Source organism: Acanthisitta chloris, unplaced genomic scaffold (genome assembly GCF_000695815.1).
Source record: "Acanthisitta chloris isolate BGI_N310 unplaced genomic scaffold, ASM69581v1 scaffold23040, whole genome shotgun sequence".
Lineage (NCBI taxonomy): Eukaryota > Metazoa > Chordata > Aves > Passeriformes > Acanthisittidae > Acanthisitta > Acanthisitta chloris.
In genome coordinates, this window is record NW_008650263.1 from 27002 (window position 1) to 43937 (window position 16936).

At 38.3% G+C, this 16936-nt stretch overlaps 1 protein-coding gene across 1 annotated transcript in view; it reads left to right on the forward strand.

Annotated features, from left to right (window-relative positions):
* Positions 1–10934, forward strand: part of WDR11 (WD repeat domain 11) — a 36150-nt gene extending 25216 nt beyond the window's left edge. The window contains exons 18-28 of the mRNA XM_009084325.1: positions 926–1097; positions 3297–3405; positions 4190–4252; positions 5117–5182; positions 5890–6061; positions 6321–6416; positions 7087–7252; positions 8085–8182; positions 9123–9268; positions 9720–9799; positions 10777–10934. Coding sequence (XP_009082573.1) covers positions 926–1097; positions 3297–3405; positions 4190–4252; positions 5117–5182; positions 5890–6061; positions 6321–6416; positions 7087–7252; positions 8085–8182; positions 9123–9268; positions 9720–9799; positions 10777–10934 — 1326 coding nt within the window. The remainder of the gene's footprint in view (positions 1–925; positions 1098–3296; positions 3406–4189; positions 4253–5116; positions 5183–5889; positions 6062–6320; positions 6417–7086; positions 7253–8084; positions 8183–9122; positions 9269–9719; positions 9800–10776) is intronic.
* The last annotated feature ends 6002 nt before the right edge of the window (positions 10935–16936 follow it).

A 16936-nucleotide genomic window follows, 5' to 3' on the forward strand; every position in this document is an offset into this window, starting at 1 on the left:
TTTGATGCCATAAGATACTCCTGTAGTTCTTCCCTCCTTTATTCTAGGACAAAGGAGTTTCCTATAGAAAAAAAATTAGATTCACATTTTCAGCAATCAATCTCTGAGAAATCTCTAGTAATATTTTATAGTCTCGGTGCTATTATACATATTATTCTTTCCTTAGAAGTTCAGCTTTTGCCTACAACCAGTTCTATTTCTCTCACTGATGAAAATAATCATATCCTAGAGCTGTTGTACCTTACATCACTCTGACTCTATGCTTTGCTCTAGAACAAGTGAAAGGAACTAGCAGAGTGTTGATTGCCGTGTAATCTTTGCTGATACTTCCTTATGTTAACAATTGTAATGTTCTGTGAAGGGTTACAAAATGCCTAACTACTGACCAATGATTAAAATTACAATCCTGACTGTTTTGTTTCTCTCTCGTTGGTTTTCGGGCAATGAATTATCCCATTTCCAGAATTTATGTTCACAGCATTTCTAAATGTATTTTTAGACAAATTCAGTATTTTTCAAGAAGGTGTTTGTTTATGAAGAGCATGAATTAATTGGAACCTCACTTTGGCCTTGATGCACATATGCTAGGTCAGGAACTGGAATTAAAGAGAGAATGTAAATTTCTACCAGTTTACCATGGAAATTTTATGTCAGAAAAGATAATGAAGGCAGCTGTACAGCTGTGCTCAAAAGGATTTTTTCTCAGCTCTAAATTGGGAAAAAATACTGTTTCAGAGCAGCCATGTGACCTACTCCAAGGTTTCTGAATTCCCAACTCTCTTGAAAACACCATTATTAAAGCGATTTAAGACTAACTTCACCTTTTATTGTGAGTTCTGTGCTGTGCCTTCTGGGTGTGTGGCACAGCCTTACACTGTGTGATGGAGAGCCTACTAAAAATGACAAATAACACAACTTTTCTAAGGTGCAAATGGTGAGCAGTTTAAGAAGTGGAAGAAACGTGAATTTCCGGATCCTGGATGTTGACTGGTGCACCTCAGACAAAGTGGTCCTGGCCTCAGACGATGGCTGCATTCGGGTTCTGGACCTGTCCATGAAACCAACCTCTTTCAGGATGGATGAACAGGATCTAATAGGTGTGGTGACTTCTTTCTTGCTATTGAATCATAGATACTTCTGCACTTACAGTTTGAAAGTGGAGCATAAATATAGAGCACTTCTGTTAGAACATGAAATTGTCACATGCAGAGATTTTGGTGCCTCGGTAGTGGTTTTCCTAGAGTGTAGAATTTAAGGGTTGGAATGGACCTTACAGATCATCTAGTCCCAACCCCTGCCCTGGGCAGGGACACCTCCTCACTAGATCAGGTTGCTCAAGGCTCATCCAGTCTGGCCTTGAACACCACCAGGGTCAGGGCAGCCACCACATCCCTGGGCAACCTGTGCCAGTGTCTCATCACCCTCATAGGAAAAAACTTTCTCACATCCAACCTACACTTCCTCTCCTTCAGTTTGAACCCATTACCCCTTGTCCTGTCCCTGCAGTTCCTAGCACAGAGTCCCTCTCTGGCTCCTTGTAGACCCTTCAGATATTGAAAAGATGCTCTGAGGTCTCCACAGTTTCTCTTCTCCAGGCTGAACAACCCCAACTCCCTCAGCCTGTCCTCAGATGGGACATGCTGCAGTCCTCTTAGCAACTTGTGGCCTCCTCTGGACTTGCTCCAGCAGTTTCATGTCCTTCTTGTGTTGAGGACGCAGAGATACAGATAAATTTTTTAGGCATTGGTCATATGGGTGGGTTTTTTTGGTACAAGTTGGAGGTGGTGGAGTCACCATCCCTGGAAGTGTTTAAGAGGTGCCTGGATCTGGCCCTGGAGGATATGGTTTAGGGTTGGAGCAATGACTGTTTAATGGTTGGACTTGATGATCTTAGAGGTCTCCTCCAACCTTGATGAGTCTGTGATTCTAAGTTTAATCTCCTAAATAAACTCTAGTTCTTAGTAACTTATTGGAGTATAAATGAACAGAACTAAAACTTTTTGTGCAGATATCTAGCAAGTTGACTTAAAAAGCATCAGTACATCCATTAGGTGTCAGTACCTACATCACTGATACTCATGACATGATTTTGGAACACTTGTTAATGTGTGAAAATGGCTTTTCTGATTCTTTTCAGGCATCAAAGGCAGTTTAATTCATTGCTTTTCAAAGCAGAGTTTCCCGATGAACCTTAAAATAGGAGTATTGGTGCTGTTGACTTTTTTTGCCGTATGTTTAAGGGAATTTAGATATTTAACCAGTAAACTAGGCTACTTTTTTTTTATTTTCTATTGCTGGTGTTCCAAGTAACTGCTTTGGTTGTTGCCTTTTGAGTCAATCTTGCCTTTCCTTATACAATTTGCTTAAAACATTAGATTCTGAGACATATGTAATAAAACTGTGGTGTGGGGAGCTGTGGTTTGGGATGTTTGAGGGAACATATAATTTATCACAGCCATTTTTACTATCAAATGAATGTTCTTTAACATTAAATTATAAAGATTAATGTTGTAAATCCAAGCACACTGAAATTGGGCTGTGCCAGCTGTAAGGCTGCCTGTGATTTACCTGTCCTTCTGCCTCCACACTGTGATAATCTTTTAATTACAGAATCACATTTACAAGAGTCCTACATCACTCAGTGCATACAAAGTACAGGGAATTGCTGAATAAATAATAATGTAGCTGGTTGGGACTTGTTTTGCTCCTAAGTCCCTGGGTAGCATTTACTGCATGTCACCCAAACCTTATACTGAATACAGATTTACTGAGTTTTAAATTGGTATGACAGCAGTTAATACATAAATTTCATCTTACTTCTTAGCTAATATAGACATATATTAAACTCCCCTGCATCCTTTCTGCATGATGGATGTTAATCCTTGTATTATACTGTAGAAACTATGCTGGTAAAGTAAAACTAAACGTGCATTATGGTACATTTGGGTATAGCTTTACTTACTTTCCAGCATGCCCTTGTAGTAGCAATAATCATTGTATACAGCTCTACTTACTGCCAGTATGATGTATTCCAGGAATCTGTGGCTAAATTCAATATGGAATATCCTGAAACTCGCATTTGAGCATGGTTGATAACCTTGTGCCTTGTATGAAATGTTTGTGCTGGGTGTAGAGATAAGCTTCTCTGCCTGGTAACCTGTGCTGGCTGTAGGAAAAGGTTGTTATTTATCATTTCCTTCTGCAGCTTGCAAAGAGGATGGTACGTTTTTTGTTCCCTGAATGCAGCATTATTGGACATTAACCACTCAACAATGAATCTTTCCCTTTTGTTTCAGAACCTGTATGGTGTCCCTATCTGCTTGTTCCAAGGGCTTCCTTGGCTCTAAAGGCATTTCTGTTGCACCAGCCTTGGGATGAGAAATATTCTCTAGATGTTATGAGCATGTAAGAAGAAATTCATATCTATGTGTAACATATTAGTATTTTCTAAAATCCTACATCTTTTAATATAAGTCTTTCTGTGCAAATAACTATTAGATGTATTAAGTTTTCTCACTCTTTGGGACTGTCAAAAAGATAATAGGTTCACTATGTATTATGAAAAGTAATAAATAGAAAAGGCTTTAAGGTCAAGTATTTTATTTCTTTTGGCTTTCAGTAGCACTTGGCTATTGAAAGCTTCTCACTGCTTTAAGGTACTGGCAATATTTTTATGTCATTTACAGCTTATATGACTTCAGAGAACAACTATGTGTTCTCTTTGTTCCAGAAGTAAATGTGGTAGTCAGAGTTGGTTCCTCCTCAAGTGTAAGTGAAAGTGATACCTTGATAATCTGTTAGACCTGTCTGTACTCTTAGTGAGCCATGTTCACATCACCACAGGGGCATGTTTCTGTATCCTGTGTGATGTTTGGGCACTGCTGGTGGCCACAGAATAATGCTCTAGGCATTGTCATTTCCATTAATTTCAGGGTTAATGAAGGAAAGTGGGAACAGAAAGATTGGTACTGACTCTGAGGTTGAGAGAAAGCAAAAACAACTCTCATTACTATTTTGGAACTAGTAACTAGACAAAGAATCTTGCATGAATGACTTAAAAGAAAAGATTGTCTCCATATTTGTGTTTTTCTACTACAAGTAGAACTCTTCCATCTCAGATAATTCTGTCATTTTGGTAATACAGGAAACCTTTTCCCATTTTATTCCTTTTTTTTTCTCTTTTATCCAGTGATTATCCAGAGAATGAAAATATTAAAAACCTTCTTCAAGAGCAGCTGAATTCCTTGTCCAAGTAAGAATTTTCCTATTAATACTTGACTAAGGTATGGAATTCTGAGAAGGCAAAAAACCTGAAGTTTGTGGCAATTGACAGCTTAATGAAAGAAGAATAGTTTTTGCCTAAGATAAGCTTGAGTAATAATAGCTTTTATTTTAAACAGTTAACTTTCATGTAACTCAAAGTTGGTGCTTTAAAGATCCAGATTTGGGTCAGAATATGATTTGGAACTGACCTATGAGCATTTGCAAGTTTTGAAGCAGCATTTCTCAGGGCTATGTGGTTCTTTGGTGCTGGTCCAGACTTTCTTGGACACTGCTGCTGAAATACTCCAAGGTTTGCTAGGATATTTAAGCTCTGAAGAAGAAAGGACAAACAATTCTTAAAATCCTATGTTGAAGATATCATTCCAGAGCAATGTTCATGCACATTGCTCTGCTTTCACAGAAAACAGATTTTGACATTCCATTTCAACCATGAAAATTATAGTTAAAGCTAATAAACAGATTTTTTTCCCTTTTCTTTTTGTCCTTTCATTTAGTAGGATGGAAAAGGTAACAGTGTGTTTTTATCCAGTCTGAAACATGTGTATAATAGAATCACAGAATGTTAGGGGGTTAGAATAGACCTTAAAGATCCCAACCCCTGTATAGAAAACCTGGATTCATGCATGTTATCCCTTATGCTGTGACACTACATAACTGCAAAACTATTTGTGATTGAATTAATATTGTAATTAGTAGAATTACTGCAGACTAATTTATAGCTTTGTATACACCCTTGTGGTGTTTCCCTTTATTGCAAGGACAAGGAGTTCCTGATGGACTCGCTGGACTTGCATAGCCTTTTACAACTTATTTTTGGCCTTTTCCTTTGCAGTGACATAAAGAAACTCTTGCTCGATCCAGATTTTACTCTCTTGCAAAGATGTCTCCTAGTTGCCAGGTAATAGATTCTGATAACTATAGCAAATGTTTCCGAGGACAATCTTGATACTATTAATGCATAAGATTTGGCTGAAGTTTAGGTACTCAACCAATTCTCTTTTAACTCAGTGCAGTTCCTAAACTACTTTGTTACCCATATGTTAGAGTGGGTTTAGGACCAAGAATGGTAATGTGACCTTACTGAAACCCAGTTTTATTTGCTGGCTGGATGTTTTCATAAATGCAGTTCTGCCAGCTATGTTACATTTAGCTGTACAATGCCCAAAAATGTAAATCAGAACTTCACAATAGATTATATACAAACAGGGCAAGGCCTGTTTTTTATTTCTAATGTATTCATTCTGTGTGGTTCTTCTGCCTGAACTGGAGCTAATTTTAGTCTGTCTGTATTCAGAGATGTTTTTCAAACTTAGTGACTTGTGGTTGAAAGAGGAGATTGATGATGAAGTGTAAAATAATAAGAAAGTATCAGTTTCCAAATATTTATATGGTGAAAATTCTCTGAGTGTAATTGCTATTCTTATCTAGTTTGCTGAATGTCATTCCTTAATCTTTTCTTGTAGTTTGTCCCACTGGTAGTGCAAAGTACTTGTGGTTTCCACTGGAATGCATGGTCTTTGTGAAAAATTACATGTATCATATTTTTATGTGGCTTATGAAAAAAGAATACAAACCTGTTTTACATCCTGGTTTGTATTTTCTCAGACTCTATGGGGATGAATCTGAACTGCACTTCTGGACTATTGCTGCTCACTATTTGCACAGCTTATGCCAGGAGAAGCCTGCAAAGCCAACAGACACAACTATCCTTCAAGAGCAGCTGGGGAATCCTTTGGATATATGCTATGACCTACTGTGTGAAAATTCTTACTTCCAGGTACTTCAATGAGTTGAAAAGCATATTTGGTAAAAATGTCATCAGCACAATAAACACTCAGCATTGTAACCTCCCTCTTACCTTGGAGCATTTCCCTGTACATACTTCACTTTTATTAGCAGCACACCACTCTGGATTAAATCATTCCCTACTGTTTAAAAATAGAGGATGTTCCAGAAACTCTTCAAAATATTTGCACATCTTTGTTTTCTTTCTTAAAGTTGACTTACATTTCAAATATTTTTCCTTCTTCATGCAGAAATTCCAGCTTGAAAGGGTAAATCTCCAGGAAGTGAAGAGATCAACATATGATCATACCAGGAAATGTGCTGATCAGCTTCTTCTCTTGGGCCAGGTTTGTGGGTAATATTTAAATTTTTTATTCTTCTTCCGTGTCTGTTTTATGTACTTGGCCTATTCAAGTAAAGTTTTGTCTAACTTACATTTGTTTTGTTCACTCAGTGCATAGTTTTTGCAGTCTTAGTATGTTATTACCCTGCAGACTCTGTGTAATGACATGGTATATGATAGTGTTTGGTGTTATCTGCTTCAGACTATTACATTTTTGTGGGAACCCTATAAAAATCTTTCCATCTTGTGACTGGAAAAAAATGCCTACATTTTCAGTTTCCCAGAAATAACTAAAACATCTTTGGGATAACTCAGTGTGCACATAGTGCTCTCATTTTAGCTCACAAAGATGTACCGAAGCTTGTGGCAGATCAGCTCTGAGCAGGGAGACACTCTACAGAGCTGCCCACAACAAAACATTCTGATTTCTTTTTTCTTTATATTCATAAGTTTACATTATGTTCATGATGGGTTTTTAATGCTGCACTTACCACAGATGCCTTAATGAAGTAGAATCTTAGTCATTACTATTCTGGTAGATATTTTGTAGCCTGTTTTAGAATAACTTTCATTGTTATGTGCTCAGTGTCTTAGAAAAGGGTAAAAATAGAAAGACTTTTAAACAAAAGTGAATAACTTGTGGTCAAAGTTGTCTTTTTTTTTTCTCTTGCCAGACTGACAGAGCAGTGCAACTATTGTTAGAAACCAGCTCAGAGAATGCACATTATTACTGTGATTCACTCAAAGCTTGTTTGGTCACAACTGTCACCTCATCAGGTCCATCTCAAAGTACCATTAAACTGGTAGCAACCAACATGATAGCCAATGGAAAACTTGCAGGTAAAATACTCCTGGGGTTTTCCTGTTGTAATAGATCTTATATGTTGTGTATGTTGCAGTATGCACTGCCTGGAGTAGTTAAAACAAAAATGATCAATAACTCAGTCATAAAGGTCAACTTGTTTTGATTAATTTTCATTGGAAAACTTACTTCTGGAGCAATTCTCTTTGCAATTGTTTGTATGCAAAAGGCTGAGCACATAAAGGTATATATTTTCCACCTTCCTAATTAAAGAATTAGTTAAAACTTGGTGTTCTGTTACAAAGGATGAAAGATGGAGTTTGGTTCCTTTTTAGTTCAGAACTTGTTAATAAATATGTTTTCTTACAAGTACAGGTTAATTTTGTTTAATGCAAGAGATGTTCACCATGTAACAATTGACTGAAATGCTCAGAGACATGCAGAGAAAGTTCAAGTGTCTGTTCTTGCCTGGAAAAAATACTTTCCATTCCATAGACAAGTTAATACTTACACTGTGGACAACATGAAATTATAATTAACGATTACCTATGAGATCTATTTATTTGATTTACCAAGATCATTACCACTTTATGATGAGAAGTCCTGTGAACCCTTTGTCATTTGTATCTCAAACAAAGATAACAGGGAGCACTTTGTGACCCTTCTAAGCTCTGTAGCCCAGGACAAAGATCTCATAGCTGAGGCCCAGGTTATATGGAGAGCAGGGGGTAGAAATTGGGAGTTTTCAACATCTTCATGTGCTAGGAAGGATACAGAGATCCTTTTTCTGGGGATGAATGATCTTCTCATGCTTAGATAGCAACTCTTTTTTCCCCTAACTCACTCTGTAGTGTGTTTTTGCCTTTGCAGAGGGTGTACAGCTGCTGTGTCTGATCGATAAAGCTGCTGACGCCTGTCGCTACCTGCAGACCTATGGTGAATGGAATCGTGCAGCATGGCTGGCCAAGGTGTGAATTCCTCAGGTCCAGGTTGCTAACATGAGTGCCCTGCTTAGCACATGTCATTCTGAAGGCTGATGAGAGTGCTAAAGCTCTCCAGAGTTAAATAACTGAAACATCAGTTCGAAATACCATCATCGGTTCTTTCCATGTCTGAAGCTAGAACAAGCCAATCTGTCCAATTAGTGCTGACAGGTTCTTCAGCCTTTTGACCAGAGGTTTGTTCTGGTTGAGTGTCCAGATTACAAGTCTAGAGCCTAAAAATGGTTGGAATATTCCATTTTCCTATTTTTGAGCAGTGGTTTGTGGAGTTGTATATAGCTGCAGCAGTGCAAAGTTCATAAACTACAAAAAAAACCACTCCTGGATTCATATGTGTAACTAGGCAGTGACTTTGTGCTGAGCTCCATGTGTGATGATTTCAAAATTAGCACCACACACATAAATTTGCATCATCTTCTGTTTTGGGATGCAAATGTAATTACCACAAAAGTACTTAGACAAAGCATTAATTCTCCAGTTTGTAATGGACAGGAGTCAGTAAGGATTTTTCAGTGTCTCCTGTTATGTTTCCTGGACAAAGCATGGAAGAAGTTGTACTGAGATTTTCTAAATGAGTGAATCCTGCTGTCAAGAAAAATAAAGATGTTTTGCCCTTAAGTCTTCAGTAAAGGATGAAGATTTGTAACTTCTTGATACTTGGGATTTTAGAAAATCTGGAGGGGAAAAATACTGTTAATCACATGTAAAAATAGAGTGACCTGAGTGGGGTAGTTTTTTATGCCCTTATTATGCTGTATTAATTCAAGGAATATATGTATTTTTTATTAAAAACTGATGATGTCAGATACATTTACGTCTGCCCAAAGTGAAGTAAATGAAAGAGGGGCAGAAAGGTCCCTTTATCTCTCAGCTGGGCACTCATCCCTGGCTCTCCCCTCTCCCCAAGGTCCGTTTGAACCCAGAGGAGTGTGCAGATGTGCTGAGGCGTTGGGTAGATCACCTTTGCTCTCCACAAGTCAACCAGAAGTCCAAAGCCATTCTCGTCCTCCTGTCCCTTGGGTGCTTTACAAAAGTTGCAGAGATGTTGCACAGGTAAAGATGGAACAGCACAATCTGTATTTTCTCTTGCCCAGAATGATGAGAAGTCAAGGGGGAGGGAAAGGCTCTGCAGCTTCTGACATTTATTTCTACTTCAGCATGTTTTCCTTTAATTAACTTTAACCTCAGTAGTGCATCATTTCTGTAAGCTGCAACTGACATCTTCAGGGGTTACATTGGCATTGAAATTTCCTGCAGGCTTTTAGATTGCCAGCACCCATTGAGCAGGCAGTAATGATTTATACTAACTATGGTTATTTCTGAGTAACCTGAGCCTTGATCTTCCAAAACATTTACATCACATGTCAGTACCTCCAGTGAAGGAGGCAGGGGAGAGGTAAGAGTGTTTTAGAAAGCCTCTGTGCAAATGTTTGATGTGATGTCCTGGAATACTTTAGTTTTGTGTCCTAACAAATGTTTCTCTTCTTATCTTTCCATTTAACAGCATGAGGTACTTTGATAGAGCAGCTTTATTTGTAGAAGCTTGCCTGAAGTATGGGGCATTTGAACTCAATGATGATACAAATATCCTTTTTCTGAAATCCTGTCTTTGCATCCGTGTGGTCAAACACAGTGAGTATGCATGAGCCAGGGTTAGGTGGACTAGTCTGCACAGGAATAGGAGTTCCTACGTCTATTTTCCAGGTTGTGTAGGTTGAAGGAAGTGTGAGGAAGTAAGTGGAAAGGTGTCATTTGCATAAATCCATATTATCACCTTGTCCTGATGCTCTGTGAGTTCTGTGGCACTAGAGTGCAAACTAATAGTGAAAAAAAGTAGAATCATAGGAGAGAATAGAAAGGATGATAAAATGTTCTTGGAAGTTATTACTGCAGCCTATGTAGTGAAACCAGTGGTTCATAAATCTTTTTAACACATGGAAAACAGGTCCCTCTCTGGCTCCTTGTAGGCCCTTCAGATATTGAAAAGTTGCTCTGAGGTCTCCACATAATCTTCTCTTCTCCAGGCTGAACAGCCCCAGCTCCCTCACCCTGTCCTCATAGGGGAGATGCTCCAGTGCTCTTAGCAATTTTGTGACCTCCTCTGGACTTGCTCCAACAGTTCCATGTCCTTCTTATGTTGCCATGGCCCAGGTGTAGGACCTTGCGCTTCATTTTCTTAAATTTCATGAGGTTTGCCTTGGCTCACCTCTCAAGCCTGTCAAGGTCTCTCTGGATGGATGTCATAGTGTGACCTTAAATTTTTTTAATTCCTATTGCAAGTTATGCCACTGTATCATAGTAGGTACTTAGCATATCTGAAGTATTTTAGTTTATGGCACTCTGCAAATTGCCTGATAAATGCCAAGATGCTTTCAGCAGTAGAATTTAAAGCAACTTTTTTTCTCCTTACTCATGCTGAAAAATATTGGATTAGCACAGTTGGCAGCAGTGTTCAGCATTTTCACTGTGGGAAAGCTAAGGAGCAAGAAGAGGAAAAAAAATCTGATTTTTTTAAAATTTATTATGCTATTAATTTGTGTTTTCCTTAATGCTTCATTTACATAAATTGATCCATGCTGTATATGCAGATTATGCCAGAAGCTTGAAACTCCTGGGATTCAAACAGGGAGCTATTCTCTTTGCCTCCAAAGCAGGAGAAACTGGTCAAGAGTTACTGACTGAGCTCAAACAGCCTAAAGAGGAAGTGATAGAGGAGTAAAGGTTTCATGTTTATGAGGTGATTTGGGTTATCTGTCAGACTGAGATTCCACCGTGTGACAATCCATTCTTCTCTTGGATCACTGTAACATGTGTGATTGGAGCAAATGCTGTTAAATGTGTTTGAAGCCAGGATTATTCACAAGAGGGAAAAGAAGTCTATAATAAAATTATACAAGAATATTTCCAGCTTTTTCAACTGTAGCAGAAATCAAATATAAAAAACATGCTGGGTGAGTTCCATACCTGTGTAAAAGTCCAGTCCATTTGCTTCTAAAAATCAAACCTTTATAGTACTTCACTACTGTTGTATTTATATGTATAAATGATTGAGTCTGTACTATAAAAGTATAAATATATTTAAAAAACAAATGTAGCTCACGAAGCACACAGTTCTTTCCTGGAACACTGTGTTTTCTCAGTCCAGATTTTCTGTTTAAAATTCCTGCTATTTTCAATCAGTTCACTGTGTTGAATGATTTTCATACCTGTCTGGAATGGAACCTCTAACAGTTTCACTTACAGACATTGCTCTCCTAACATTCCAAAAATCCATGAAACAACCCTTTTTATCAATTAAGGTACTGTTGTATTCCATGTTGTTTGTAAGTGTGCACTCCCTGCACACCTTGAGGACTGAGTTCTGCCTTGTGTTGGTTGTTGATGGGCTCAAAGCATGGGAGAAGATTGTCCCTCAGGAGCAGCAAGGTAGGCTCCTGCTGGAACTCCAGGTACTGCTCTGTTTGTTGTTTGAATGTGTGATTAACAGTAGCTTAAAAAAAGCATTGTGCAAAGCCACCATGCTCTTAAATTAGATACTCTGAATGCTAACACACCTTATGGTCCAGATCCTCAAGAATGCCACCAAAAACATCTTTTCTCATTTCTGTGCCAGTATTTCAGTGTTTGAGTACTTGTTTGCATTATTGTTTCTTGTGTCAGGTGTATTTATTACTGATGAGGAATTTTCCAGCTGAGGAGTAGATGCTGATGTTTCACTGCCCTTGCAAGTTGAAATGGGAAAATCAGTGCTGGATAAAAATTGAATTTCTTCTTTTTCCCAGGTTGTTGGAGCTACTGAAGTTTAGTGTGTCGTAGTGAAAAGAATCATAGAAAATGTCTCTCATTTGAATGTAATTTGTGGCTTGTCTAGTATAGTACTAGTGCATTGGATTCTGTTTTTCTTTGAGTATTTGTGGATATGTATTGTACACTCCTTCCTAGAGGAGCATCAGCTCTGGGACATCTCAAACTCCATAAACCTTTTGGTTCAAATCTATAATAACAGTTTAAAAGGTTAGATTTTTCAATAATCTTTTTGAATACAGATTTAAAATGTGAGTTCCCTCATTCTAAATAGAGAAGTAAGTGGTGTAACTGCAGTGTATCTTCTTCCTGCCACATCTTACATAAAATAATTTGTTCAGTGTATTGTGAACTATGCTTGTAGTTACTCTAGCTTGGGAAAATAAATATACAAGGACATTTGCCTTAAGTATTAACTGGTGGAAAACAGATTTAAACAAAATTAATTGTCAGTAACAGTGGCCTAAATTCTTGCTCACATTGATACTCTAAGACTCCTCAATTCCTGCTCTTGTTTTTTTTAGTAGTACTCTGGACAAGGCTATTGCAGAGTTAATGTAAGCACACACAAACTTGTTCTTTGACAGATCATGCAGAGTTGTTTGTCAGTGAGTCTCTGGATAAATCTGCTTTAATACACACTTGGATTTATAATGTTTTTAAAAGAAACACATTGCAGTTGCCTTTTAGTACTGAATGTTTCTATAAACTGAATTGTGCAGGTTGCAGAAAACTGTATGGCATTTCCAACCAAAACCTTTCTGATGAAAAAAAAAGTGTAAGTGATTGAAAAGTTTATTTAGATAATATTGCAGTCTTGTTACAGTAATAAAAAGATTTTTCAAACCTCTCTGTGTCTTGATTTAATACAAAAACATCATCTGTTGCCCTGGGATTGGATGTTCATTGTGTAACTGTTGTCATTTTGCCTTGTGGACTGCAGCAATGCTCAGGGTTGGGTTTAATAGAGGAAGTGATTCTTTTGTACTTCTGAGTCACATTTTCCATATTAGTACTAATGAAACTCTGGGTTTGAGTCGTACTAATTCCCAAGCTTTACTAGCAAACATAACATTTGTGTGAGTTAAATTAGAGCAGGACATGAGCTGCATATCCTGATTTTTTAAAAGCACAAAACTTTGAGGAAAGCAAACCCCTCCCTTTTTGTTTTCATGCTACCCCACGTGTCAGCAAACTCTTCCTAGTTCTCAGCTCTTAGGGTTCTTGTGTCAGTTTGGCGTAAAAGTCGTTGTAAAAACCCCAGACCGCTGTCTGAGGTATAATTGCCTTGTACAGAACAAAATGTGAGAAGCTTCTCACTTGTTTGTTTGAAGGATAAGCCTGAGAGTTTGGAACCTAGAAAGTGAACTGAATGAATAAAAGTTTCCAATAAATATGATTTTAACTCCTTTCAATCCCTTTGAGAATTCCTTCCTCAAACCACTGTGAATTGTTCACGTAGCCACAGGAGTTTATAATCTCTGTTTTCTAGGTTTTGCATTTTGAAGCTTCTATCAACAGTGAAGTCTGTAACACAGCCATAATTCTGGGACCTGTGTTTGGCCATTCCTGGCAATGAAGGAACAGTAGAGGCATTGGCTTTGCAAGCCAATGTAGAGAGAGATTCTTTATGCATTTGTCTTCGGCCATGAGTCATGTGTTAACTAACTGTGATGTTTGATTATCAGAGCTGAGTATTTGGTAACTGTTTTAGGATCCCTTTGGCCAGGACTTTTGTCCATAAATATGAAGGGGTTTTTTGCCATTTGGATTGTCTAGATGCAGAACTTGTTGTTGGAGAACATGTTAACAGCGTAACTAGTGATGGTCACCTCTTTCATTATATTCTATGGGTCATTTTGGTCTTGTGTGACCAACAGAGAAACGTGTGTAGGATTGAGTCTACAGAGATGCATAAGTTGTCTTCATTTCAGTGAAGCATCTGAAATGTTTTAATCTCTGGAGCTCACTCAGTCCTGCAGGCATTTTCTTTCTAGATCTGTGTGCTCACATTCATTTGGAGGTTTTATACCCTGGGAGAAGCTGAAGGTAGATATTATCATGGGACTCTTTTGGCAGTACTTCATTTTAAAAATGGGGTTATTTCTTTCTCATTCCTGGTGTTGTTCTTAAAGAAAGTAAGTCCAGATTGTTTCAGTTTCATGATAACGTATTTACTTCTTGTAGCTGTCAGTGAAAAGTCTAGAAAATAGTCTATCAGCTTAGTTTCAGTAAAAGCAGACCCTGATAAGAGTTGTAATTGGAGCATGATGTGCTTCAAAGCAAAGACAGTCTGTAGATTGATCATAGTGATTAGCAGTGTCTGAAATTGCTTAACTTGTGTCAGTTACTGAAGTGCTTATCAAAACATTATTTATATGTTGTCTGTGTATGCGGATATGTACATGTATATATACACACATATGCATATAATTGGTCCAGGGAGAAAAATCTTTGTGAATGACCCCATGAATTATTGCAGTGCAAAAATAATTAGCACTATATTGCAAATTATTTATACTTTGCTTTCATAAAGATGTAGTCTGCAAATTTTGAGACTCTGCAGCCAGATAGAGATATATATTATACATCAAGGAGACCTGGCCTGGAATGTTGATGTGTTCAGTGTCTGAGCAAATAATCTAAGAGATGATGTTTTGCTGCAGTTTGCTCTAGTGATGGAAAACGAGGACAATCACAGATTCCTTAATGGACAATGGGTTTGGTTTGGGTGATCACTTGCTGCCCAAAATTGTACTCAAAAAGCTCAACTAAAAAGTTAATTGCTGATGAGAAGCAGAATAATAATAGCTTGGCAAAGAGTAGGGTTAGGGTTTTGTTAATAATTATTTCTTACTTTCTCAGAAGAATTCATCACAACTTTGATATTGATGTGAATCTGGTAAGAGAGTTCATTAATGATTTCAGGGTAAAAATTTTATATTCACAGATGAAAGTGGTGGCATAAAATTCTTTAATGAGGCTGGTACTGACCCACTAGTATTCTTGAGTTGGGACTTCTTGACAGTAAGCTGTTCAGTTTCTGCTGAAACAGTGATAGTTTGCAGTTATCTGGTTCTGCTACAAGGCAGCAATGTTAAGCAGAATTAAATAGAGCTAAGATTAGAAAGTGTTGGCATGTAACATCATTTCCTTAGTGCAGCACATCTTACTGGGTCATGTTTCCACTGTGTGAGTACTAGTGTACACTGGCACCTAAAATCTGTGTCTTAAGTCAGAAAAATCACAGAGGAGGAAAGGGAATAGTCTCAAAATGGTTATGCAAAGATCTTATCCTGTAGTTTTCTGCACATCGAGCTGCATTCATGGGAGAGCATCTTTCCTGTGGAACGAGCAGTCCCTGTCTCCCTGTTCAGCAAAGGCAGGTGGCAACAGATACCAAAGCTCAGCAAGAATTTTCAAGACTTGCTCCAACAGTTCCATGTTCTTCTTACACAGAGGGCACCAGAGCTGTATGCAGTATTCCAGGTGGGTCTCATGAGAGCAGAGTAGAGGGGGAGTATCACCTCCTTCGACCTGTTGGCCACACTCCTGTGGATGCAGCCCGGGTTTGGTTGGTTTCTGGGCTGCAAGTGCACACTCATAACCATTGTAAATACGATTATGTGTTGCTAGGGTTTTTTCCATGATATTCATTGAAATTGTTAGTCCCCTTTAATAGGTTAAACTTGCCCCTCCACCTTCCTATTTTCTCCTCCTTCCCTGTAAATACAGCAGCAGAAGGAGGAATCACAGAAGATGGAAGGGAACAGCTCATGAGCAGAGCAGCAGATGCTCCAGGGAAAGGGAGAGTTGTCTGTCAGACTACAAACTCAGCAGCTGGTCAAGGCAAGGCTGTTAAATACTTCTTCAGTGTCACTTTTTTGGCCCGACTGAATGCTTTTCTTCCTGGGAATCAGATCCCCAAGTTGAAAATACTTTTTTTCCATGGCATTGTCACCGCTACTTCATTTAGCAAATGCTGACTGCAGGTCAGTGCAGTTCCCACTGGCAAACTCTATCTCTGTGGCTGATTTCCAGTGGGTTATTGAATGATAGTACTATACATTGTTCAAACCAGATGCCAACAGGTGTTTTTAAAAAAAAGAAAAAGGCAGTATTATTACTTTTCACCCTAGTGTAGCAGGAGATAATAGAGTTATATTAGACTTGTCTGGCTCCTATTTCAGTCTCTGTAACTAATAAAAAGCTATAGGCAATAAATTTCAGTTGCAAAGAAGGTCATCTTTGTGCTTTTTTTTTTGTAAGTGATCATTTTTTTCGAAGAGTTGTTTCATAGTTATGCCCCTAGTGAGTCAATCTTTTTTTGCTGTGAGCTTGTTTGAATCCAACCCCAGACTTATGATTAATAGTGTATTTTGTGACCTTTTGGAAATATTTTTCCAGCATTGTTTGTGAATGATTTTTTTACAGTAGCTTGTAACAGTTGCAGATTGTGACTCAAAAAAACCCAACCATGCACAGTGTATGTCTTCACAGGCCACAGTTTCTTGGTTGTATAATACATAATATTCAGAATCTCCTCTTGGTGAATCAGTATTGCTTAGGTTGGGAAAGACCTCTAAGATCATTGTGTCCAAACATTCCCTCAGCACTGCCAAGACAACCACTAAACCACATCCCCAAGTGCCATGACTACACAGCTTTTAAATCTCTTCAGGGATGGTGAGTCTACCACTGCCCTGGGCAGATGTACCAGGGCTGGACAAACCTTTTGCTGTAGAAATTTTCCCTAATATCCAATCTAAACCTTCCCTGGTGCAACTTGAGGCCATTTCTTGTCCTGTCACTTGTTACCTGGGAGAAGAGACCAACCCCCACCTGGCTGCAACCTCCTTTCACGTAGTTGTAGGGAGTGATAAGGTCTTCCCTGAGTCTCCTTTTCTCCAGGTTAAC